The sequence below is a fragment of the Salvelinus fontinalis genome, chromosome 4 (assembly GCF_029448725.1).
Source record: "Salvelinus fontinalis isolate EN_2023a chromosome 4, ASM2944872v1, whole genome shotgun sequence".
Lineage (NCBI taxonomy): Eukaryota > Metazoa > Chordata > Actinopteri > Salmoniformes > Salmonidae > Salvelinus > Salvelinus fontinalis.
Genome location: NC_074668.1, coordinates 8,656,482 through 8,683,445, shown reverse-complemented (window position 1 = coordinate 8,683,445; position 26,964 = coordinate 8,656,482). Strand labels below are relative to the sequence as shown.

At 44.2% G+C, this 26,964-nt stretch overlaps 1 protein-coding gene across 1 annotated transcript in view; it reads left to right on the top strand.

Annotated features, from left to right (window-relative positions):
- The first annotated feature begins 794 nt into the window (after nucleotides 1-794).
- The window catches only part of aacs (acetoacetyl-CoA synthetase), a 59,091-nt gene continuing 32,921 nt past the window's right edge, over nucleotides 795-26,964 (top strand). Inside the window, exons 1-8 of the mRNA XM_055918681.1 lie at nucleotides 795-1,104; nucleotides 2,320-2,423; nucleotides 2,935-3,055; nucleotides 4,754-4,867; nucleotides 17,460-17,557; nucleotides 21,353-21,467; nucleotides 21,558-21,639; nucleotides 23,932-24,082. Of these exons, the coding sequence (XP_055774656.1) occupies nucleotides 972-1,104; nucleotides 2,320-2,423; nucleotides 2,935-3,055; nucleotides 4,754-4,867; nucleotides 17,460-17,557; nucleotides 21,353-21,467; nucleotides 21,558-21,639; nucleotides 23,932-24,082 (918 nt within the window). The 5' untranslated portion in view covers nucleotides 795-971. The remainder of the gene's footprint in view (nucleotides 1,105-2,319; nucleotides 2,424-2,934; nucleotides 3,056-4,753; nucleotides 4,868-17,459; nucleotides 17,558-21,352; nucleotides 21,468-21,557; nucleotides 21,640-23,931; nucleotides 24,083-26,964) is intronic.

The window sequence follows — 26,964 nt, the reverse complement described above, 5'->3', positions numbered from 1 at the left end:
GCCGCCAGTCAACACGGTCGACCCACTCTTTTGCATACGACGTGTCTCGGCTGATGTGGAGCCAGTATTTATTCGACCAATTAGGTTGCAGACAAACTGGTGGCGTGCCCCCGCGTGATATTATTCCGCTTGAACGTTCTGACCCCCAAAGATCACTTTCTTTTACATGTATTTTGATCAAACATATTTTGTACCTTGAACATATTATGCAATTGCAACCATTCTACAAAGTTAACAGCTTATTGTCATGATTTTATAGAAACGTGTGCTTTGTTTGTATTTAAAAATACATTTACCCCAAAAATATTCATAACAAGGGACAAGACCCGTTTATGCCCCAAGTGCATGTTTTTGTGAAAGAGATGAGGCTGAGGTGGGACAGTTTAAGCAGGACTTGAACCAAACCCGATGGTCAGGGGTCCACACAATACCATCTGTGCCAAAAAGGTCCAGACCTATTGGCAGAGGCCTCAGTGCACATGCCACGCATGCATTTAGCTCTCTCAAGAAACAGCCTGCCATTCAAATCCCTTTGGAACAGTGGGTCAATAATTCTGACAAGAAACGACAGGTACACCATCCCTTGCCACCAGTGATTGAGGGAAATTACTTTTGTCATGCAATTTACTTGTATTTTTTACAGTTTGTTTGTAATAATCATGCACAATCCTAGGATATTGGTTAGATATCACACTGGTTTAACACTAAATTGATTTTATTATGGAAGAAATAGATCTGCGTCTTTAAGCGGAAGGATACCGTGGGTTATTATGACAGCCGCATCACCTCACGGTGGGAGGGATCTTTACTGGGTTTATCCTTGCAGCTTGTCCGCATGGAATGACAGTCCAATCTGGCCTTCTGTCTCATATTCATACCTGAAGTGTGCTGCCTGTTTAAGCTACAGTAGCTAGCTAGCTATAAAGGACGACAGACTCATTTTTAACGGAGGCGACAACAAGGCAACAACAATGTCCAAAGACACCGAACGTATGAGCGAGAAGATAATGGAGTCGAAGGTATTATGGTACCCAGACTCAAAGAAGAACACACAAATGGACAGATTCAGGACACAGGTGAACAGAGACTTTGGGCTTAATCTAGGTGAGTGACCCGGCGAGGGAGCAGCTTTTCAGACGGGGACAGTCATGCTAGTCACCTCTAATTTAACGTTATACATTCGTAACAATCGATTCATTTTGCTAGGGAGAATCAACACACTGCATCATTAGCTAATGTAGCTATGTGCATATTTATAATATTGCTACATGCTAGCCTAAGTACTGTAGTTGCCCCACGATGGAGCTGTCATAATTTCCAATCGTTTTTACACCATACATTTTTTTCCCATCGGGATTTATAGAAACACTGTTTCATGTAGGCTTACTGTGGCGTGACGTTTTGCATGCAAATCTTTCTCGGAGAATGTGACTTATCAATATATTCGGCTCTGCTGTATTTACTCTCGGATTCAAAAATACTAATTAGCGTCAAAGTAGACGTCATACAAAACGACAAATCCCTGCAAGCTATCTCTAGCTGATACCTTTGCTAACAGGTATTGTGTCAATTGAAAACTTGCACAAGACCGTTTTCAGAATTGTCCAGTTTTTTAAAATGTTTTGGGGGGACAGTTTATTAATGACTAACATTAGTTAATCCAGAAATTCTTACCTTCGACTCGATTCGGCAGTCTCGTCCAAATCATGGCATTTGTAGTTCTTTATGATTGCCACATTAGCAGTAAGTTAGCATTTAATTTTGCGGGGGTGGTGAATACAGGTGAATATATTGATGTCACCTTGTCCTAGAGAGATTGACACAGTTATCAAAACATCACGCCAGGGTAAGCCTACACAAAACACATACCTTATTTTAAGTGTTTTTAAAATCCCCTATGGGGAAAATTGAATAGTGGAAAATCGATTTGAACCATTTCCTTGTTTGACCGCTAAGTTTTACGGGTATTATGAGGCATACTGTGGTTCTCTATAGTTATTGAACCAAGCATGCCATGACAATGGTGTATTCTGAATCGGGGGAGGATGGCGAACAATCAACACCTTTTTTTATTGTGTGACTTTTATATTTTTCAGAAGATTTAAATCTGTATAAATTGTGAAATTGTTTTGCTTGGTTCAATAGCTATTGAAGAGGGAACCAAATATCCAATATAAAATTAACTTTACCTAGGTGCAAAACCAAACCATATACAAAATTGGGTAAACAGTACGTTCCTGTGGTTATTTTTGTCTAAAATGTGGAGCAGCTGGAGGACAAACCTAATGATTGATCTCTCTCATGTCATTCCCCTTGCAGCCAACTACAATGACCTGTACCAGTGGTCTGTGGAGAGCTACCCTGAGTTCTGGGCTGAGGTGTGGCGTTTCTGTGGGGTAGTAAGCTCCAGGATGTATGAGGAGGTGTGTCTACCCACTGTTTCCTGGTGTCTATGTACATAACATTGAATAAGTGAATGTTTGCATCCTAAATGTCACCCTAATCTCTATAATAGTGCACTTCTTTTGACAAGGGTCCATAGGGCTCTGACAGCTGCTTGGGACACAGACATGGCCTTTTTATTGTGCTTTTTCATCCATCTAGTGCAGTAACACCTTCTACAATGTGATCTCTCACAATTTGTGTAATTAAAGTCTTACAAAACACATACAGTAGGTGAAAATACAATGCTATGCAAACAATCCGATAATCTTGCATTCATCGTTGGACTGACTGACTACAATGCGTAGGCTATACTACATTATGATTGGTGGAGTTTATAAAGTTCTTTGATGAGGGGGCCAATCGATTATCTAGTCAAGCAGTTACTTATCAGTACCCTTGTGCTTAGAGCAGTATTACGTTGTAGTCGTTATTCCCTTAACCCGGTTTTGAATCATGTAGAACATTAGCCATTTCCCCCCTCTTCCTCAGGTGGTCGATATCTCCAAGAGGATATCGGACGTCCCAGAGTGGTTCAAAGGAAGCCGCATGAACTATGCTGAAAACCTGCTAAAGCACAAAGACCAGGACAAGGTGGCCCTCTATGCTGCTAGTAAGTACGGCTGAGGCAATTCAGTCAATTTATTAGGCTTTAAATTGGTCCGTTTCCAAGGTCCCATTCATCTGCAGTTGAGTTCAAGTCCTAAATCAACACCAGCACCCTGTGCTCCCAGCCATGTTTTTATACTACAATTATAGTACTTAAAAAATGTATATATTTATAGCTAGTGCGCCAAGTATGAAATAAAGGGTCACAATGATATTCTAATGGCCATTATAATTCTAGCTTAATTCCCGCTGGGGCCACGCAGACATTTACATTTCTTTGTATAAAAATGTCTGCTAAATGGCATGTCTTATACATACAGATAATTACTGAAGCACTGAGAAGATTATTCCAAAGGTCGCCTTGCATTTCTTGACAACACCGTCCAAAATAGTTTCGAGAATTGTGCGGTTTTATTTCACCCAATAAGCTCTCCTAATTCAAGATGTCTTTGGCCGACGTCGGGTCAATACGGAATGCAGGGCAGTGTGATTTGATTAGGAGCCACAGGGTTTTCAGGCTCCTGCTCACTCCTTGGGTTTTTAATATCCTGATGGGTATCCTCTTATCATTCGGTGCGTTCTCCACCCCCGTCCACCGCCAAACTCCTGTAAGTTAATTAGGAGAGGAGCGCTATTACTCAGGTGGCACTGCACTACTACTTAATGTGTCCTGTATCAGCCCTGTACGCCAGAGCAGGTTCCTGTATCGGCCCTGTACGCCAGAGCAGGTTCTTGTATTAGCCCTGTATGCCAGAGCAGGTTATTACTTGGATAGCTTTGCATACACTAACTATAGCCCTATTCTCTGTAATTTGGCCTTGTAAAGCATGGGACTAGTATTACAAGAGAATGTTGGTTATGTATTTATTACCCCGGGATGCCCATTATTCCAGAGGATGATTCGGACTGGATTCGTGTTTTTTTTCCAAACTAACCCCCTGTAATTCACTTTTTAAATGTTTAAAAAATTAAATTGACAGTTATGACTGAAGCCTGGAGATTTGTAATCTAGACGTGAAGATATTTCAACATGTCTAGGTGATAACAGGAAACACTGATAACTCCAGTTTGGCTCCCAAGTTTCTAAACCACACCAAAGCATCCTCGGTATAGTGTCGCCATAATATCTGGATTGAGGAAGTGTAATCATTAGGATAATTTAGCGCTCTGCAGTACAAGACTTCCTCAATGGCCCCGGCCAGCAGATGCAGTTTAGCTCCGTTGTAATGCTGCTTTGCGATCTTTTAACAACAAGGGTTACGTTAAATAGGCGCAATGGGTATTATATTGAGGCATTTGGAGATGTTCAATTCATTGGCACCAAACCTATAAGCAAAAGCATTCTCTGAAAGGCTCTTCATATATTGGCTATGCACAGCACTTTGTTTTTAAGCTCCATTTATCAAATCAAGTTACTGTTTTTCTTGCTGAAACTGTGAGAAACACCTGTTAAATATTTCTCTCAAAACACATGGATTTCGATTCGCACGGGACTAGTATTATCAGAGGACCTAGGAATTAGTCGATTCAGACGGGATTTAACTTACGGATGTGCTGATTTGTGCTCGTGCACCCTGGTTATGTAATTGTCTCCACCAGGTAAACTAATCCAGTACGAACAGGGCTTTCGTTTCTGTTTACCTCTCATTTTCTCTCACTATCCTCTCTCACGGTCTCTCTCTCCTCTCTCTTTCTCTCTAAGCCGAGGCAAATGACGAGATCACCAAGGTGACTTTCGGGGAGCTGAGGCGCGATGTGGCGCTGTTCGCCGCCGCCATGAGGAAGATGGGTGTCGGGACAGGCGACAGAGTCGTGGGTGAGTCACCATGCAGCATTACCACCAAACCCCTACTCTGTCACAAAGGTCAGGAGGAGAGGCTCTCTGTCTGACAAAATGACAGTGTGACAGTCCAGCTAGAAACATGTTCACCACACCACAAATCAGCCCGACTTTTCGTTAAGCACTAGGCCCTGCGTCTGAAATGGCACCCTACTCCCTACACCTAGTGCACTACTTTTGACCGACCAGGGTCCATAGGGAGAGTCCTACCATCATCTCCCCTTCTCCCTCACTCTGGGCCCCCTGCACGGAGCTTGTCAGACCTTCTCTTCTGCAATTGGTCAATGAACACCCGAGCCTGCTGTATCCTGACCTGTGATTGGTGCAGATTTTAACCCCCCCCACGGGCCTCTGTCTATATAGAGGCCTTTGTTGGCATGGGGTGACTGAAGCAAATTCTAAATGGCCCTATTCATCCATCCCTACTCCCCACTGCAGTAGAACGCTGTAATATAACGCAGACAGTCTAACATGTTTCACCTGACTAGTCCTACTTGAAGAGCTGGTTTACTTTGATTTGATCCAAAGCAATATGTTTTGGTATGGGACTCAAACCTAGCATCCTGGCGTTGCAGCATTATGTTTTGGTGTGGGACTCAAAACCAGTATTTTAGTGTTCCATGCTGTACCAACTGAGGCAGACCGGACCAGCTTCCCTCTTCACAAGACACTAGTATTTATTAAAGACGTTGTACCAGGAATAGTACTTGTATTCAGTTAATCCAACTCCGTTTGCTGTGCTGCATACACACACTACACACACACACTGCGCACGCACACGCACTACGCACTACGCACTACTTACACGCACACGCACTGCACGCACACACACACACACACACACACACACACCCCACTGGCGTACCGGACACCCCCGCAAGACGGGGGGGCCTTCAAGCTCTAGGGGTATGTCATGCACCTGTCATTGACATCTATTAGATTTTTTTTATAAATCATTTTGACACTAACCCTCCAAAAAGTAATTCAGAAACCTTTTTTAATTTACATATGTACCAGGAAACTATGGGTTTATTTTTGGGGGGCTTCAGGAATGTGACCGATCAAAGTAAAGGGATATGGGTGTACAAATGTCGTGGTCAAGACTACGAAGGTGCCAGTGTTCAAAAGCTCATATCAGACCGAGAGCCTAATGCTTCTTAGGTAGTTATGAGTTTTAGTTTAGAAAATTATTCTCTCCACAGAAGCGACAGTTACAGGGATGGTTAAAAACAGCTTGGTTGCCGTAAGACCATCAGGGGAAACTGTTCAGAAGGGAGGTGTGCATCACAAAATACAGCAGTTCTGCAACATTGATAGTTGAGCCTCTCATTCTCCTTAACTGCTGGCCTCAACACGTTACGGAAAAAGATTATCCATATCAGAAGCTCTGAGACAGGCCATCTGGATACTGGACCTTCAGTAAATTGGCAGATGCAAACAGATCATATTTAGCAGACAACAGTTCTTGAGGGCTCATACTTGTGAACCAGCATTTGATTTGTGTGGTTGCAACAGTCCCTTATCTCTGGTATATCTTGGCATGTATCATTCAAGATAAGTTTAAATTGTTTGCAGTGCAATGGACATAATGCACAATGTCTCAGGAAAGAATGTCTGGGTTGGCAATACTCGGTATAGAAAACAGTCAGGGCCTGCAACTTGGACCTACAGGCTGTGGTGAAAACATTTGCACGCAAAAATGTAAGGCGACGCAGTAGCATACTGTAGCTACTATCTGCCTTTACATAGACAAAAAGAGAGGGACAACCACAGACAGAGAGCTTTTTAAGAGAAAGAATTCGAAAAAGAGACACACAGAGAAGCAGCCAGGAGGACTTTTCAAGTTTACCTTAATTGCAGCACATTTGTGTAGGCTATTAGCCAGAAAACCTGCCGAGTTCAACAATAAATAGAAGCTACATTTATCCTCAAGTTGACTACTTTTTTTCCCCTCTTTGTTAGCCTATTTGATGTGTAATTTTTTGAATTCAAGTTTATAAATAGAAGCTAAATGCTGCATACATCTATAGATAGTATGCTACACCACATAATAAAACAATCGCGAGTAAGCTGGTGTCTCGAGCTGGTGTCTCGAGTACTGACTGTATTATTTGGTGTTAATAGATGGATTTTACACAACTTTCTATTCAAGCTGGAAGAGAGCGTGAGGACAACTCAATGTATACAGGGTCAGGTAGGCTATATAGGACAGTTTGTTATATATACAGTTGGAAGTTTACATACACCTTAGCCAAATACATTTAAACTCAGTTTTTCACAATTCCTGACATTTAATCCTAGTAAAAATTCCCTGTCAGTTAGGATCACCACTTTTATTTTAAGAATGTGAAATGTCAGAATAATTGTAGAATGATTTATTTCAGCTTTTATTTCTTTCGTCACATTCCCAGTGGGTCAGAAGTTTACATACACGCTATTTGGTAGCATTGTCTTTAAATTGTTTAACTGGGGGTCGAACCTTCCACAAGCTTCCCACAATAAATTGGGTGAATTTTGGCCCATTCCTCCTTACAGACCTGGTGTAACTGAGTCAGGTTTGTAGGCCTCCTTGCTCGCACACGCTTTTTAAGTTCTGCCCACAAATTTTCTATGGGATTGAGGTCAGGGCTTTGTGATGGCCACTCCAATACCTTGACTTTGTTGTCCTTAAGCCATTTTGCCACAACTTTGGAAGTATGCTTGGGGTCATTGTCCATTTGGAAGACCGATTTGCAACCAAGCTTAACTTCCTGACTGATGTCTTGAGATGTTGCTTCAATATATCCACAATTTTTCTTTCCTCATGAAGCCATCTAGTTTGTGAAGTGCACCAGTCCCTCCTGCAGCAATGCACACCGACAACATGATACTGCCACCCCCGTGCTTCACGGTTGGGATGGTGTTCTTCGGCTTGCAAGCATCCCCCTTTTCCTCCAAACATAACGATGGTCATTATGACCAAACAGTTCTATTTTTGTTTCATCAAACCAGAGGACATTTCTTTGTCCCCATGTGCAGTTGCAAAACGTAGTCTGGCTTTTTTATGGCGGTTTTGGAGCAGTGGCTTCTTCCTTGCTGAGCGACTTTTCGGGTTATGTTGACATAGGACTCATTTTACTGTGGATATAGATACTTTTGTACCTGTTTCCTCCAGCATCTTCACAAGGTCCTTTGCTGTTGTTCTGGGATTGATTTGCACTTTCGCACCATAGTACGTTCATCTCTAGGAGACCGACCGCGTCTCCTTCCTGAGCGGAATGCCGGCTGGTCCCATGGTGTTTATACTTGGGTACTATTGTTTGTACAGATGAATGTGGTACCTTCAGGTATTTGGAAATTGCTCCCAAGGATGAACTAGACTTGTGGAGGACTATAATTTTTTTTCTGAAGTCAGATTTCTTTTTTCTTTTTTTCATGATGTCAAGCAAAGAGGCACTGAGTTTGAAGGTAGGCCTTGAAATACATCCACAGGTACACCTCCAATTGACTGAAATTATGTCAATTAGCCTATCAGAAGCTTCTAAAGCTATGACATCCTTTTCTGGAATTTTCCAAGCTGTGTATAGGCACAGTCAACTTAGTGTATGTAAACTTCTGACCCACTGGAATTGCGATACAGTGAAATAATCATTCTGTAAACCAATTGTTGTAAACATTACTTGTGTCATGCATAAAGTAGATGTCCTAGCCGACTTGCCGAACTATAGTTTGTTAACAAGAAATTTGTGGAGTGGTTGAAAAATGAGTTTTGATGACTCTAACCTAATTGTATGTAAACTTCCGACTTCAACTGTATATATAAAAATACAAACACTCAGTGCATTTGGAAAGTATTCATACCCCAGGACTTTTTCCACATTTTGTTACGTTACAGCATTATTCTAAAGTTGATTAAAGCATATTCTTTTCTCTATCTACACACGGTACCAATACTCCATAAAGACAAAGCAAAAACTGTTTTTTAGACATTTTTGCAAATGTATAAAAATAAAAAAAACTGCATAACACATTTACATAAGTATTCAGACCCTTTTACTCTGTACTTTGTTAAAGCACCTTTGGCAGTGATTACAGCCTCGAGTCTTGGGTATGTTGCTACAAGCTTGGTACACCTGTATTTGTGTGGCTTCTGGACAAGTCTCTGAAAGTCCTTGAGTGGCCCAGTCAGAGTCTGGACTTAAACCCAATCTGACATCTCTGGCAAGACCTGAAAATAGCTGTACAGCAACTCTCCCCATCCAACCTGACAAGAGCTTGAGAGGATCTGCAGAGAAGAATGGGAGAAACTCCAAAATACAGGTTTGCAAAGCTTTGTAGCGTCATACCCAAGAAGACTTGAGGCTTTAATCGCTGCCAAAGATGCTTCAACAAAGTACTGAGTAAAAGGGTCTGAATACTTATGTAAACGTGATATTTCATTTTTTTTCTGACAAATTTGCACGAATTTAGAAAAAACTGTTTTTGCCTTGTCATTATGGGGTATTGTAGGTAGATTGGGGGAGTTCCCAGACATATTTTTGTTGGTGAAAATGACAGCCAAATAGACCTATTAATAAACATTTATCCATTAACTGAAGCAAAGCTATAGGCTACATGCCCTGGCACCACGGAAAGCTATGGGATCCATTAGCTAAATGACTCTAGTCTCTGCTACTTTATGTGATGGTCCATTTAAGGTGAGGTCAGTGGGACTGTGTTATGACCACGTCCTCGCCTTCCTGACTCCGTCCTCTTCACCCCACTCTACTTCGTGAGTCATGCTATTGTTATACTACGTGTGTGTGTCACAGGAGGCTGGTGGCACCTTAATTGAGGAGGATTGGTTGTGGTAATGGCTGGAGTGAAATGTTGGGAAGGTATCATTCCATTCACTCAGTTCCAGACATTATTATGAGCCGTCCTCCCATCAGCTGTGTGTGTGTGTGATATGCTCAACAAAGTGACTTCTGCAGATGGAATTGAGATGTAGCTAAGTACGGTGCACTATTTTGGTTTGCACGGTCCCTGATTTTTAAATAAATAAACAAACTAACCTAGTGAACTTAAAAGTAGATGTGGAAGAAGCTAAGCTCCCATTATGCTGTCAATCCATTATGTAACAAGCTCTGAAGTTTCCCTTAGGTACAGATCTAGGATCAGCTTCCCCTCCCCCAATCCTGACTTTAACTATTTAGTTGGGGCAAATACAAAACTGACCCAAGATCAGTGTAGAGGCAGTTTCACCCTATACCACGTAACAAGCCAAGATGACTGACATGGGCTAGTCTGCTAGTTCTATGGTAGTTTCAGTAGGAGAGTTGAACAAACCTTTTGAATCACAGAAGAAAGATCAACGACTGATTTGTGTAATTCTTTTTAGAGATGGCCTCTCCCTGCTGTTCTGTGTTGTCATTGGGTTTTCAATTTGTGCATAATAGTCTTCAATCATCTTTCAAATTGTCCAGTGCAATCCTAAAAATAGCCGAAGCAGAATATCATAACATTACTCAACCTGTAGGTGTACTGTCTCTGCACAGTGTACGGTAAACTATAATTGGTGACGTGTGTGTGCGTGCTGTAATAGTAGGTGTATCTCTGTGTACGTGCTGTAATACTAGGTGTATCTCTGTCTTTGTGTACGTGCTGTAATACTAGGTGTATCTCGTGTGTGCGTGCTGTAACACTAGGTGTATCTCTGTGTGTGTGTGCGTGCTGTAACACTAGGTGTATCTCTGTGTGTGTGTACGTGCTGTAATACTAGGTGTATCTCTGTGTGTGCGTGCTGTAAAACTAGGTGTATCTTTGTGTGTGCATGCTCTAATACTATGTGTATCTCTGTGTGTGCGTGCTGTAATACTAGATGTATCTCTGTGTGTGTATGTGTTCTTGTCCCACTCTGTTTGATAAAGTGTGGACTTCCTTTTCAGTGTTGAGGGAGAGAGAACCACTCAGCAGATGAAACCAGTCAAGGTTTATGGCTGCCTTCGAAACACACCTCTCCAGCTATCCTTCTAGAAATTAACCCTTCGGCTGCAGACAGTGCTAGTTCTCACTGGTCTCTCCTTCATTTAACCTTGTGCGTGTTACATAGAAATGTCATTCTAGTTCTGTGGTGCACTACTTGACCTATGTCTGTCTTAATATCATATGTAAACTGCAGAACAATTAATTTGGTAAGAGAAACATGATTACATTACTGGGTGTATTGCAGAGTAAGTCCCAGTTAAGTGTTTCTATCAGAAGCTTTTGGAAGATGTATATGTAAACTCAGCAAAAAAAATAAACGTCCTCTCACTGTCAAGTGCGTTTATTTTCAGCAAACTTAACATGGGTAAATATTTGTATGAACATAACAAGATTCAACAACTGATCAAAAGGGTCAAAAGTAAAAGTCAGTATCTTGTGTGGCCACCAGCTGCAATGTACTGCAGTGCATCTCCTCCTCATGGACTGCACCAGATTTGCCAGTTCTTTCTATGAGATGTTACTCCACTCTTCCACCAAGGCACCTGCAAGTTCCCGGACATTTCTGGGGGAAATGGCCCTAGCCTTCTCCCTCTGATCCAACAGGTCCCAGACGTGCTCAATGGGATTGAGATCCGGGCTCTTTGCTGGACATGGCAGAACACTGACATTTCGGTCTTGCAGGATATCACGCACAGAACGAGCAGTATGGCTGGTGGCATTGTCATGTCAGGATGAGCCTGCAGGAAGGGTACCACATGAGGGAGGAGGATGTTTTCCCTGTAATGCACAACATTGAGATTTCCAGCAATGACGACAAGTTCAGTCCGATGATGCTGCGACACACAGACCATGATGGACCCTCCACCTCCAAATCGATCCCGCTACAGAGTACAGGCCTCGGTGTAACGCGCATTCCTTCGACGATAAACGCAAATCCGACCATCACCCCTGGTGAGACAAAACCGTGACTCGTCAGTGAAGAGCACTTTTTGCCAGTCCTGTCTGGTCCAGCAACGGTGGGTTTGTGCCCATAGGCGACGTTGTTGCCGGTGATGTCTGGTGAGGACCTACCTTACAACAGGCCTACAAGCCCTCAATCCAGCCTCTCTCAGCCTATTGCGGACAGTCTGAGCACTGATGGAGGGATTTTGGGTTCCTGGTGTAACTCGGGCAGCTGTTGTTGCCATCCTGTACCTGTCCCGGAGGTGTGATGTTCGGATGTACCGATCCTGTACAGGTGTTACACGTGGTCTGCCACTGCGAGGACGATCAGCTATCCGTCCTGTCTCCCTGTAGCGCTGTCTTAGGCGTATCACGGTACAGACATTGCAATTTATTGCCCTGGCCACATCTGCAGTCCTCATGCCTCCTTGCAGCATGCCTAAGGCACATTCACACAGATAAACAGGGACCCTGGGCATCTTTCTTTTGGTGTATTTCAGAGTCAGTAGAAAGGCCTCTAGTGTTCTAAGTTTTCATAACTGACCTTAATTGCCTACCGTCTGTAAGCTGTTAATGTCTTAACGACCGTTCCACAGGTGCATGTTCATTAATTGTTTATGGTTCATTGAACAAGCATGGGAAACAGTGTTTAAACCCTTTACAATGAAGATCTGTGAAGTTATTTGGATTTTTACGAATTATCTATGAAAGACAGGGTCCTGAAAAAGGGACTGTTTTTGCTGAGTTAGACACTATTCCCTCAAATCTAGAGACACTAGTACTTTAACCAGGCCTATATCTAAACTGTATGATCAAAGCCCCAACCAAGCAACACCAACCAAGCAATCCCTTCAACATGCTTTTCTGTTGAAAACCAACCAATTACCGCTTTACTAACTCCCGGCCTTCCTCATTGTTCAGACTGATACTGTATCCTTAGCCTCAGGTAATAAGGAAGTGCTATCTCATTAACATGGTTGTACACTCACAACTTTATCATAGTCAGTTTCTCTCTACCACTCTAGTTCCATCTAGTTTGTGGATGTAGGAAGTAGGTTACACGATATAATTGTGTTGTAGTTTACATATTGTAATTTTTATTTTTAGGAACACCATTAGCCAACGCCAGTGGCGACAGCTAGTCCTAATGGCGTCCAGTGTTGTAGACTACATTAATTGTCCCAGTGGTTCCTGGTTCTAATGGCGTCCAGTGTTGTAGACTACATTAATTGTCCCAGTGGTTCCTGGTCCTGGGGACCCAAAGGGGTGCACAGTTTAAAAAAACTTTTTTTAAATTAAAAAACAACATTTTCACACCTGATTTCAAATAATCAAAGGGTTGGTGATGAGTTGATTTAGTGTGTTTAGTACGAGGACCAAAACAACAATGAGTTCTTGGCGACCCAGGAACAGGATTGGGGGAGTCTGACAGCCTATAGGTGTGGCTCTTGCTGTTGAAGGTTTCCACCGAGTAAGTGCAAGGTGTTGTGCGTCACAACTCTACAGACAGTCATGTAGGCTTCTACATTTTTTTAAAGCTTGGATTGTGTCCTTTTTCCCTTACCCCCCCCCCCCCCCCCCCCCCTCTGTGTGCCTCTGAACCAGTTAGGGGATTACCTGATCACTGGGATATCAGGTCAGCCCGTTTGCCACACTGACCTACCTACCTGGATTAACCTACCTGAGACACACACGCATACTGGTTACCTCATTTATCAGACTCTCACTGTAAGTAGCTAGGTAAGACTACACATCACAGTTCATGTAAGTAAATTGTTTTTCAATAAGGCAGCTATCAGCTAAATCTGTGCTAGTAAAGAACAGACAACAGCCAGCGAAAGTGTGATTTGTGACAGGGTTATGGTTGCAGGCCGATGCTTGACATTGCTGGCCTACTTGTTTTGCCACCAAACAGACTGCTGTTCACCTAAAACTTAGCGTGTGTTTCCCAGACAACAGTTTATTTTAGATTTTTTGGGGTGTTTTGCAGGTATTTTCTGTAGTGCTGTTTGAGCACACATTTTGTCTGGAGGCAAGCTGATGTTCGGCAGCTGAACGAACTTCTACATTTGACACCTTTTTCTCCCCAGTTTAGGGATATCCAATTGATAGTTAGTCTTGTCCCATCGCTGCAAATCCGTACGGACACGGGAGAGGCAAGTCGAGAGCCATGTGTCCTCCGAAACATGACTGTTTCTTGACCCACTGCTCGCTCAACCCAGATGCCAGCGCACCAATGTGTCGGAGGAAACACCTTCCAGCTGGCAACTGAAGTCTGTTTGCATGCGCCCGGCCCGTCACAGGAGTCGCTAGAGCGTGATGGAACAAGGACATCCGGACCGGGTCTGTAGTGACGCCTCTAGCACAGCGACGCACTGCCTTAGACCGCTGCGCCACTCGGGAGGCCCGTCGGTGATTGGTTGACTGTAGTGAATCTTCAATGAAGTGTTTGTCTCTGCAAAAACGTACATTTATGACAGATTTCTTGATTTATCTTAGATTGATTCTGACTTTTGAAGAAGTGTTGGTGGGTTTGCTGTTGATACGGTGTCTCAAGAGGGACAAACGACTAATATTGCATTTTTTTCTTGTTTTTCAAGCAGAGGTCTTTTAGGGAGTGTGAGAGACACAGAGTTTCACTTCACCTAGCTCAGTTCTGCTAGGAGAAAACTGAACCTATGTACGTGGACACCTTCGTTAGGCAGCGTACATATCACTGCTGATACCTGACCCGAGGCAGCGCTCAAGCTGCTGGAGCCGTGTAGGACTCAACTAGGGCTACGTCCCAAATGGCACCCTATTCCTTACAGGGCTCTGGTCAAAAGTAGTGCACTATATAGGGGGGAAAGGGTGCCATTTTTGGGATGTACCCTAGCGCTCTGATATTCACTCTTATTGGTTTCTTCCGGGGATGACTACCTGTTCCTAGAATGAACGGCCCACAGCGTTATGCTTTATTATCCTGCTATCGGTAATAGACGTCGACCGATTTTATGATTTTTCAACGGCGATAACGATTATTGGAGGACCAAAAAAGCCGATACCGATTAATCGGTCGATTTTAATTTTTTTTTTTTTTTTTTTTTTTTATATATTTTTTTTTTATTATTTTTTTTTTTTTAAATTGATATTTTTTAAATTTGTAATAATGACAATTCTAACAATACTGAATGAACACTTATTTTAACTTAATATAATACATAAATAAAATCTATTTAGTCTCAAATAAATATTGAAACATGTTCAATTTGGTTTAAATAATGCAAAAACAAAGTGTTGGAGAAGAAAGTAAAAGTGCAATATGTGGCATGTAAGAAAGCTAACGTTTAAGTTCCTTGCTCAGAACATGAGAACATATGAAAGCTGGTGGTTCCTTTTAACATGAGTCTTCAATATTCCCAGGTAAGAAGTTTTAGGTTTTACTTATTTTAGGACTATTTCTCTCTATATAGGATTTCTTTTTCATATACCTTTGACTATTGGATGTTGTTATAGGCACTTTAATATTGCCAGTGTAACAGTATAGCTTCCGTCCCTCTCCTCGCTCCTACCTGGGCTCGAACCAGGAACACATCGACAACAGCCACCTTCGAAGCAGCGTTACCCATGCAGAGCAAGGGGAACAACTTCTCCAAGTCTCAGAGCGAGTGACGTTTGAAACGCTATTAGCGCACACCCCGCTAACTAGCTAGCCATTTCACATCGGTTACACCAGCCTAATCTCGGGAGTTGATAGGCTTGAAGTCATAAACAGCGCAATGCTTGAAGCATTGCGAAGAGCTGCTGGCAAACGCAGTAAAGTGCTGTTTGAATGAATGCTTACGAGCCTGCTGCTGCCTACCACCGCTCAGTCAGACTGCTCTATCAAATCATAGACTTAATTATAACATAATAACACACAAATACGAGCCTTAGGTCATTAATATGGTCGAATCCGGAAACTATCATCTCAAAAACAAAACATTTATTCTTTCAGTGAAATACAGAACCGTTCCGTATTTTATCTAACGGGTGGCATCCATCAGTCTAAATATTCATGTTACATTGCACAACCTTCAATGTTATGTCATAATTATGTACAATTCTGGCAAATGAGTTTGCAACGAGCCAGGCGGCCCAACCTGTTGCATATACTCTGACTCTGCGTGCAATGAACGCAAGAGAGGTGATACAATTTCACCTGGTTAATATTGCCTGCTAACCTGGATTTCTTTTAGCTAAATATGCAGGTTTAAAAATATATACTTCTGTGTATTGATAAGAAAGGTAAGAAAGGTATTGATGTTTATAGTTAGGTACTGTTGTGCAACGATAGTGCTTTTTTCGCAAATGAGCTTTTGTTAAATCATCCCCCGTTTGGCAAAGTTGGCTGTCTTTGTTGGCTGTCCTCACACAGTTCGCAACGAGCCAGGCGGCCCAAACTGCTGCATATACCCTGACTCTGTTGCAAGAGAAGTGACACATTTTCCCTAGTTAAAAGGAATTCCTGTTAGCAGGCAATATTAACTAAATATGCAGGTTTAAAAATATATACTTGTGTATTGATTTTAAGGAAGGCATTGATGTTTATGGTTAGGTACATGTTGGAGCAACGACAGTCCATTTTTCGCGAATGCGCACCGCATCGATTATATGCAACGCAGGACACGCTAGATAAACTAGTAATATCATCAACCATGTGTAGTTAACTAGTGATTTTATGATTGTTTTTTATAAGAAGTTTAATGCTAGCTATCAACTTACCTTGGCTTCTACTGGATTCGCGTAACAGGCGGGCTTCTCGTGAGCCAGGTGGTTAGAGCGTTGGACTAGTTAACCGTAAGGTTGCAAGATTGAATCCCGGAGCTAACAAGGTAAAAATCTGTTCTGCCCCTGAACAAGGCAGTTAACCCACCATTCCTAGGCCATCATTGAAAATAAGAATGTATTCTTAACGGACTTGCCTAGTTAAATTAAGGTGTACATAAAAAAAAAAAAAAAATTGGCTAAATTGCTGTCCAAAAATACCGATTTCCGATTGTTATGAAAACTTAAAATAGGCCCTAATTAATCGGCCATTCCGATTTAATCGGTCGACCTCTAATCTGTACCACGACTTGTCCTTTATCCTGCAATCTGTACCACGACTTGTCCTTTATCCTGCAATCTGTACCACGACTTGTCCTTTATCCTGCAATCTGTACCACGACTTGTCCTTTATCCTGCAATCTGTACCACGACTTGTCCTTTATCCTGCAATCTGTACCACGACTTGTCCTTTATCCTGCTATCTGTACCACGACTTGTCCTTTATCCTGCAATCTGTACCACGACTTGTCCTTTATCCTGCAATCTGTACCACGACTTGTCCTTTATCCTGCTATCTGTACCACGACTTGTCCTTTATCCTGCTATCTGTACCACGACTTGTCCTTTATCCTGCTATCTGTACCACGACTTGTCCTTTATCCTGCTATCTGTACCACGACGTGTCCTTAATCCAGTTCCCGCAAAATGCTGTTTTCTCTCCTCCCTAAGAAATTAGATTTGTGTTCTTGTGAGTAACAAGAGATGGCGTCCTGACGGAGAAAGGATTCATGAGTTATCGTAACATTGATCATTTGAATGCCCTCCACAATAAACCATCTCTTTTTTCCTCTCTCCTTTCTTCCCTCTCTCTGTCTCTCTGTCGCTCTCTCAGGCTATCTACCCAATGGGATCCATGCGGTGGAGGCCATGTTGGCTGCGGCCAGCATCGGGGCCATCTGGTCGTCCACCTCTGTGGACTTTGGAGTCAACGTAAGGATGACCTCGACCTCATTTTATATGACACCCTATTCCCCATGTAGTCCCCCACTACACCCTATTCCCCATGTAGTCCACCACTACACCCTATTCCCCATGTAGTCCCCCACTACACCCTATTCCCCATGTAGTCCCCCACTACACCCTATTCCCCATGTAGTCCCCCACTACACCCTATTCCCCATGTAGTCCCCCACTACACCCTATTCCCCATGTAGTCCCCCACTACACCCTATTCCCCATGTAGTCCCCCACTACACCCTATTCCCCATGTAGTCCCCCACTACACCCTATTCCCCATGTAGTCCCCCACTACACCCTATTCCCCATGTAGTCCCCCACTACACCCTATTCCCCATGTAGTCCCCCACTACACCCTATTCCCCATGTAGTCCCCCACTACACCCTATTCCCCATGTAGTCCCCCACTTTTGACCAAGGGGAAGTGAGGGAGGGGGTATAGGAGGGCGTAGGGCAGCAGTCAGAGTTAATGGGTAAGTGAGAGTTTCCTCTAATTTAGGAATAGTACTTTGTTTGTCTTGCTAATGGCTCCTGGGGGGATTGTTAGTTAGCTCTGTTATGGCCCTTAGTTGTCGTCACCCCCACCTCACCTGGCACGACATACAGGCTAAAGAAAATGCTAAAAGTATTTAAGACACACATATACACACACACAACGAGCAGGGATTCTGAGTGTGGTGACTCGTGCCCCCCCTCTCCCCCGCCGGCAGAATACTGCTGATGCTACGCTAGAAATGGAACACCCCGCGTTGATACCAGTCTCTTGCATGAATGCATCTGTCAACATGAATAGCACCTGTCCTGTTACTTCCCAACAATACCTCCTTCCTCCTGAAGTGTGCACTCGTTCATTACTTCCCACAAATATAAAAGCGTTGGATTGGCGGAGGTATAGGCAAGTACGAGTTTCCACCATGTTTCTTATACAAGTCATTTCCTTTTCAAATCAGTTTGCAATCTCAGCCGCACACTTTGGGAGGAAGGAGAGGTAAATTGGGACGAAAGCTATGATGTAGGAAATGTGGTGGGGAAATACCACAGGCCCATGCCTCCATAAATCCAGTACTTTTAGATTTATGAGAAGTAGTGAAGGAGTGCCTACTTTAGGAGGAAGGATATACAGTACAGTTGGGATTGTCTCTGTCTGATCTTTTACTGCCCCCTTGTGGCGAAAAGAGAGTATTTCAACACCAAGCATTGTAGCACATCGGCATCGTCAAATGCACGTTAGATATGGCTTGTAATACTAAAGCGGAAGTCTGTCTATTTGTAGTGTTTCACTGCCGTTTCGGATGATTCGGATCAAATTTCCCTAGCTGACTTTGTGGAATAGGAATTTCCAGGTGAACAAGGAAGAGCAGTTGTTGATAATATCAAGAAGAAATTACCAGTTTGCAAACAGGGAGAACAATATCCCACACAGGAGCAGAGAATGTCTAGTTGACCTTCTCTGAGGAGAACATTTTTAAATCTTATTTTAAAATAGTTTAAGCTAATTTTACTTTTTTTTTTTTATACAATTTAAAAACTCTTAATGCTTTGTTGAGAACAGTAAAAATGGCCCTAGTCATTATGACATTGGTTGCTGTAGTTTCATTCACCTCAGGCGATCTACAAACACATAGCCTGTTAGCTATACAATTAATCGCTACACATTAACTCCGCACCAGGATTAAAAACTATAATTGAATACGTACACAGGGATCTGTTTGCAGAAAAAGTTTTAAAGTATTTTCATTACCGAACATTTATTTTTTTTAATATTTTTTTTACAGCTAATATTCCTGCATTTCTACACATTTTGCCGTAGCTTATGCCATGTTAATATACAATCTGTGTGAGAGTGACTAACAAAATCTGTGGGGGCGCCCTGGAGGACAGGGGGCCCTGCATGCCCCCTGGTTTTGAATTTTTCCATGATAGCTGGCTAGACTCATCTACATTTTTATATATTTTTTACTAAGATGGTCTAATTGGGCTGCCTTTTCTTTGAGTGACAGATAAGTGGGAAAATGCTGATGCACCTTGTGTATTCTACTATTCTAACTGTCAACAGTAAGTTGAAAAGCAGACTTATTTCCTCATGTAGCTACGGCCCAGTTGGTATTGTATGTGTGCTCCGTGCACATTAGAAACTCAGTGTGACTGTAATGTCCACACCGAGGACCACATTAGAAACTCAGTGTGACTGTAATGTCCACACCGAGGACCACATTAGAAACTCAGTGTGACTGTAATGTCCACACCGAGGACCACATTAGAAACCCTTTGTGACTGTAATGTCCACACCGAGGACCACATTAGAAACCCTTTGTGACTGTAATGTCCACACCGAGGACCACATTAGAAACTCTTTGTGACTGTAATGTCCACACCGAGGACCACATTAGAAACCCTTTGTGACTGTAATGTCCACACCGAGGACCACATTAGAAACCCTTTGACTAATGTCCACACCGAGGACCACATTAGAAACTCAGTGTGACTGTAATGTCCACACCGAGGACCACATTAGAAACTCAGTGTGACTGTAATGTCCACACCGAGGACCACATTAGAAACCCTTTGTGACTGTAAAGTCCACACCGAGGACCACATTAGAAACCCTTTGTGACTGTAAAGTCCACACCGAGGACCACATTAGAAACCCTTTGTGACTGTAATGTCCACACCGAGGACCACATTAGAAACCCTTTGTGACTAATGTCCACACCGAGGACCACATTAGAAACCCTTTGTGACTGTAATGTCCACACCGAACCCACATTAGAAACTCAGTGTGACTGTAATGTCCACACCGAGGACCACATTAGAAACCCTTTGTGACTAATGTCCACACCGAGGACCACATTAGAAACTCAGTGTGACTGTAATGTCCACACCGAGGACCACATTAGAAACCCTTTGTGACTGTAATGTCCACACCGAGGACCACATTAGAAACCCTTTGTGACTGTAATGTCCACACCGAGGACCACATTAGAAACTCAGTGTGACTGTAATGTCCACACCGAGGACCACATTAGAAACCCTTTGTGACTGTAAAGTCCACACCGAGGACCACATTAGAAACCCTTTGTGACTGTAAAGTCCACACCGAGGACCACATTAGAAACCCTTTGTGACTGTAATGTCCACACCGAGGACCACATTAGAAACCCTTTGTGACTGTAATGTCCACACCGAACCCACATTAGAAACTCAGTGTGACTGTAATGTCCACACCGAGGACCACATTAGAAACCCTTTGTGACTGTAATGTCCACACCGAGGACCACATTAGAAACTCAGTGTGACTGTAATGTCCACATTAGAAACCCTTTGTGACTGTAATGTCCACACCGAGGACCACATTAGAAACTCAGTGTGACTGTAATGTCCACACCGAGGACCACATTAGAAACCCTTTGTGACTGTAATGTCCACACCGAGGACCACATTAGAAACCCTTTGTGACTGTAAAGTCCACACCGAGGACCACATTAGAAACTCAGTGTGACTGTAATGTCCACACCGAGGACCACATTAGAAACCCTTTGTGACTGTAAAGTCCACATTAGAAACTAGTAGAAACCAGTGTACTCCAAGTCATCCTCTGGGGTTCTTTTGTACTTTTACGTAGTTTAACTGTACGAATTGTTTTCCCCAAAAATGTATCCATTGTATCTGTTCTATTTTTCTCTCTCTTTTTCTTTCTCTCTTTCTCTCTCTCTCTTTCTCTTTTTCTCTCTCTCTCTCTCTTTCTCTCTCTCTCTCTTTCTCTCTCAGGGTGTGTTGGACAGGTTCTCTCAGATCCAGCCAAAACTCATCTTCTCCGTTGCGGCGGTGGTGTACAACGGCAAACGGCACGACCACATGGAGAAACTACACAGCGTGGTCAAAGGTAGTGCAATGCCTTGTTTGTGGGTCCTTTTTGTGTGGTTAGTTAGTATTGGGGTGTGTGTATAATGTCACTACCACGGTCTGTTCTTAGGACTGCCCGATCTCCAGAAGGTGGTTGTCATTCCCTACGTACGAAGCAAACAAGACACTGATCTTTCCAGGATCCCTAATAGGTGTGTATTTCTGACTGAGTCAGGTTGACCCTTAATGGGTGCTGGTCAAACGTAGTGCTCTAATATAGGACATAGGGTGCAGTTTTGGACGTACTTTCTGTGTTTTATCATTTAACCTCGTTTACCTAATGTGAAGTGTGTGTGGTATGTTAATTTCCTTCAATATAACTAACACTCTTGCAGTCTCTCCCACTTGGGCTTTGGCTATACACTTTTCTGAGTTGTCTTTTTTTTAACCCCCTCTTCCTGTTTTACTATTTTACCATGTCAACATCTCTTCTCTCTCTTCCTCCCCCTCTCTCTCTCTCTTCCCTCCCCCTCTCTCTCTCTCTTCCCTCCCCCTCTCTCTCTCTCTTCCTTCCCCCTCTCTCTCTCTCTTCCTTCCCCCTCTCTCTCTCTCTTCCTTCCCCCTCTCTCTCTCTCTCTCCTTCCCCCCCTCTCTCTCTCTCTCCTTCCCCCCCTCTCTCTCTCTCTCCTTCCCCCCCTCTCTCTCTCTCTCCTTCCCCCTCTCTCTCTCTCTCCTTCCCCCTCTCTCTCTCTCTCTCCTTCCCCCTCTCTCTCTCTCTTCCTTCCCCCTCTCTCTCTCTCTTCCTTCCCCCTCTCTCTCTCTCTTCCTTCCCCCTCTCTCTCTCTCTTCCTTCCCCCTCTCTCTCTCTCTTCCTTCCCCCTCTCTCTCTCTCTTCCTTCCCCCTCTCTCTCTCTCTTCCTTCCCCCTCTCTCTCTCTCTTCCTTCCCCCTCTCTCTCTCTCTTCCTTCCCCCTCTCTCTCTCTCTTCCTTCCCCCTCTCTCTCTCTCTTCCTTCCCCCTCTCTCTCTCTCTTCCTTCCCCCTCTCTCTCTCTCTTCCTTCCCCCTCTCTCTCTCTCTTCCTTCCCCCTCTCTCTCTCTCTCTCCTTCCCCCTCTCTCTCTCTCTCTCCTTCCCCCTCTCTCTCTCTCTCTCCTTCCCCCTCTCTCTCTCTCTCTCCTTCCCCCTCTCTCTCTCCTTCCCCCTCTCTCTCTCCTTCCCTCTCTCTCTCTCTCTTCCTTCCCTCTCTCTCTCTCTCTTCCTTCCCCCTCTCTCTCTCTCTTCCTTCCCCCTCTCTCTCTCTCTTCCTTCCCCCTCTCTCTCTCTCTTCCTTCCCCCTCTCTCTCTCTCTTCCTTCCCCCTCTCTCTCTCTCTTCCTTCTCTCTCTCTCTCTCTTCCTTCCCCCTCTCTCTCTCTCTTCCTTCCCCCTCTCTCTCTCTCTTCCTTCCCCCTCTCTCTCTCTCTTCCTTCCCCCTCTCTCTCTCTCTTCCTTCCCCCTCTCTCTCTCTCTTCCCTTCCCCCTCTCTCTCTCTCTTCCTTCCCCCTCTCTCTCTCTCTTCCTTCCCCCTCTCTCTCTCTCTTCCTTCCCCCTCTCTCTCTCTCTTCCTTCCCCCTCTCTCTCTCTCTTCCTTCCCCCTCTCTCTCTCTCTTCCTTCCCCCTCTCTCTCTCTCTTCCTTCCCCCTCTCTCTCTCTCTTCCTTCCCCCTCTCTCTCTCTCTTCCTTCCCCCTCTCTCTCTCTCTTCCTTCCCCCTCTCTCTCTCTCTTCCTTCCCCCTCTCTCTCTCTCTTCCTTCCCCCTCTCTCTCTCTCTTCCTTCCCCCTCTCTCTCTCTCCTTCCCCCTCTCTCTCTCTCCTTCCCCCTCTCTCTCTCTCTCTTCCTTCCCCCTCTCTCTCTCTCTTCCTTCCCCCTCTCTCTCTCTCTTCCTTCCCCCTCTCTCTCTCTCTCTTCCTTCCCCCTCTCTCTCTCTCTCTTCCTTCCCCCTCTCTCTCTCTCTCTCCTTCCCCCTCTCTCTCTCTCTCTCCTTCCCCCTCTCTCTCTCTCTCTCTCCTTCCCCCTCTCTCTCTCTCTCTCTCTCTCCTTCCCCCTCTCTCTCTCTCTCTCTCTCTCCTTCCCCCTCTCTCTCTCTCTCTCTCTCCTTCCCCCTCTCTCTCTCTCTTCCTTCCCCCTCTCTCTCTCTCTTCCTTCCCCCTCTCTCTCTCTCTTCCTTCCCCCTCTCTCTCTCTCTTCCTTCCCCCTCTCTCTCTCTCTCTCTCCTTCCCCCTCTCTCTCTCTCTCTCTCCTTCCCCCTCTCTCTCTCTCTCTCTCCTTCCCCCTCTCTCTCTCTCTCTCTCCTTCCCCCTCTCTCTCTCTCTCTCTCCTTCCCCCTCTCTCTCTCTCTCTCTCCTTCCCCCTCTCTCTCTCTCTTCCTTCCCTCTCTCTCTCTCTCTTCCTTCCCCCTCTCTCTCTCTCTCTTCCTTCCCCCCCTCTCTCTCTCTTCCTTCCCCCCCTCTCTCTCTCTTCCTTCCCAGTATGTATCTGGATGACTTTTTGGCCACAGGGAAGGAGGGGGACCAGGCCCCTCAGCTGGAGTTTGAGCAGCTGCCCTTCTCTCACCCCCTGTTTATCATGTACTCCTCTGGGACCACCGGATCCCCCAAGTGTATGGTGCACTCGGCAGGGGTAAGATACAGCTGTCTCTCTGATACCCACGCACGCATATGGCTGCTGGGTCAGTCCTCATCTGTGCACAGTTCTGTCATCCACATCACACTGAACTCCAGCAGACATTGGAACACAAAGTTGGATTCCAAAAAGAAATAACACGCCAAACCAAAGCAACTATCCTGTGTTGTTGGGTGCGTCACCGTGTGAGTTTTTAAAACAGTAGAAGGACTTCACCTTTTATTATTTCTAAATTGAAACAACATTGAAACAACATCCTTGCTACAAATTTCATATAGGCCACAACACTACCCTTCGTTAATGGTTTCTCCCACCAGATGGCAGCAACAGTCCATCCGAAAAAGATGGGGAACAGTCTGTCTGTTTGTGTGTCACATAAAGGCCTGTTTTATACAGGTGTATTAATCTGAGCATAAGTGTGATCTATGTTTATTAGGGATCAGTTCTGTACACAGTGATATAAACTGTAGACGACACCATTTTAAATGGATGAAATAAGACTTGAGCAGATGAATGTGGATGATGTTTTTAGTTATGGCAAGCTGTTTAAAAACACTGGAGTGTACTGTATGTCTAATTCACAATCACTTAGCCTTCAAGGGGCAAAACAATTGACATTTCCTGTCCCCCCCCCCATAAAACCCACTAAGTTCACTTGTTAGTTTAGACATCCGGGCGTGTTTGAGGGTTTCGACACCACTTTTAGCTTCTCTCGGTCTCCCTCCCTCTGCGTCCTCCTTCCTTCCATTGTACAATTTCCTCTTCGTTCTCTCTCGCTCTCTTTCTCTCCCTCCCTACCCCTTCTCCGGATAATTAGATAGTTATGCGGCTTTCGACTCTGTTGGTGCCCGCCAGCACAGGCAATTAAACTGGCACTAGAGGCACCTTGTTAGGCTTTGTTAGGAATGCTGTCAAACCCAAACAGCGCCCGCTATGGAAACAAGAGAAGAGGCATGGCATCTCTCTCACAAATCAGGCATCGGAGCACGCTCTCCGCATACACTTCTCATCCCGCTCTCCTCATCTCGTAATTACTTCCCGCCCCCCTCCGGCTCCCACGGCCCTGGCACTCACACAGTCACTTAAACGCCAAAAGTCCTTCTGCCAATGCACACTTAGATTAGAGACAGAGGGGTCCCGTTGTGTCAGGGATGTCAAAACTTTCTTTTTTCCCTCGGCTAGCATAAGGACAATGTAGGAATGTTGAGGGCTGCACTGACAAATGATTAGCTAGCCTATTCACCCAGACTGGGACATTTAGGCTACACACACTGAAACATATAATTTAAAGAAAGATGCTGTTTTATTTCCATAATTTGACTAAACGCCGTTTAAACAATGCCAACGATCTCTTCGTTTTAAGGAAAGGCTTTGAAGTGTTTGATATGTGTCAAAAAATATATTGGTATGTTCAGGAAAGAAAAATCAACATGTCGAGACACTCTCAGGCCGTCTTGGTTGGGACGCACGTGTGGTACGTTTATGTAGTGGAAAAGTGAACTAGCAGTTTGGCTCGTGTAGATTTTGGAGAGAGGTGCCTCCCAGCCCAGGGCCTGTAGAGAGCTGATCTATTGTAGGGTCAGTTTAGAGAGAGGTGCCTCTCAGCCCAGGGCCTGTAGAGACCTGATCTACTGTAGGGTCAGTTTAGAGAGAGGTGCCTCTCAGCCCAGGGCCTGTAGAGACCTGATCTACTGTAGGGTCAGTTTAGAGAGAGGTGCCTCTCAGCCCAGGGCCTGTAGAGAGCTGATCTATTGTAGGGTCAGTTTAGAGAGAGGTGCCTCTCAGCCCAGGGCCTGTAGAGACCTGATCTATTGTAGGGTCAGTTTAGAGAGAGGTGCCTCTCAGCCCAGGGCCTGTAGAGAGCTGATCTATTGTAGGGTCAGTTTAGAGAGAGGTGCCTCTCAGCCCAGGGCCTGTAGAGAGCTGATCTATTGTAGGGTCAGTTCAGCCTTTTAGATCATAATGAATCAGATGAAATGGACAAGAGACACCTCATTCTAGATCAGCACTCCTACTGGACTAGGGGTTAGGGCAGTCTTGCATTCGGGGGACAGGGTAACCTCTGGTAACCGGGTCACCAGGATACTTCTCTGAGCTATGGAACAGCGTTTGGGTCTTCGCGTGTCAAAGATACATGTCAAATAAGCTTGTTGACCAATCAGGACCTGATAAATGATTGCGCGCCACATGATTTAACATGTTAATCCCCCCCCCCAAAAAATCCGTACTTATTACACTTTAAATCGTGTTTCATATGTCACAGCGATTCAACGAGTACATATACAGTATGATGCTGGTAAAGTTTTGTCTCACGCACATGCCTCTGCCGCACACACTTCCCCAAGCTCTGGGACAGTGCTGGTCAGAAAACAAAGCTAGCTAGCTTGTGGACGCAAACGATGTTCTCCCCCCAAATCGCAGCAAAATGACATCTGCTTCAGGAGTTATAGTTGGCTACAGTTGAAGTCGGAAGTTTACATACACCTTAGCCAAATACATTTAATCTCAGTTTTTCACAATTCTTGACATTTAATCCCAGTAAATATTCCCTGTTTTAGGTCAGTTAGGATCACCACTTTATTTTAAGAATGTGAAATGTCAGAATAATAGTAGAGAGAATGATTTATTTCAGCTTTTATTTCTTTCATCACATTCCCAGTGGGTCAAAAGTTTGCATACACTCAATTAGTATTTGGTAGCATTGCCTTTTTAAATTGTTTAACTTGGGTCAAATGTTTCGGTTAGCCTTCCACAAGCTTCCCACAATAAGTTGGGTGAATTTTGGCCCATTCCTCCTGACAGAGCTGGTGTAACTGAGTCAGGTTTGTAAGCCTCCTTCCTCGCACACGCTTTTTAAGTTCTGCCCACAAATGTTCAAT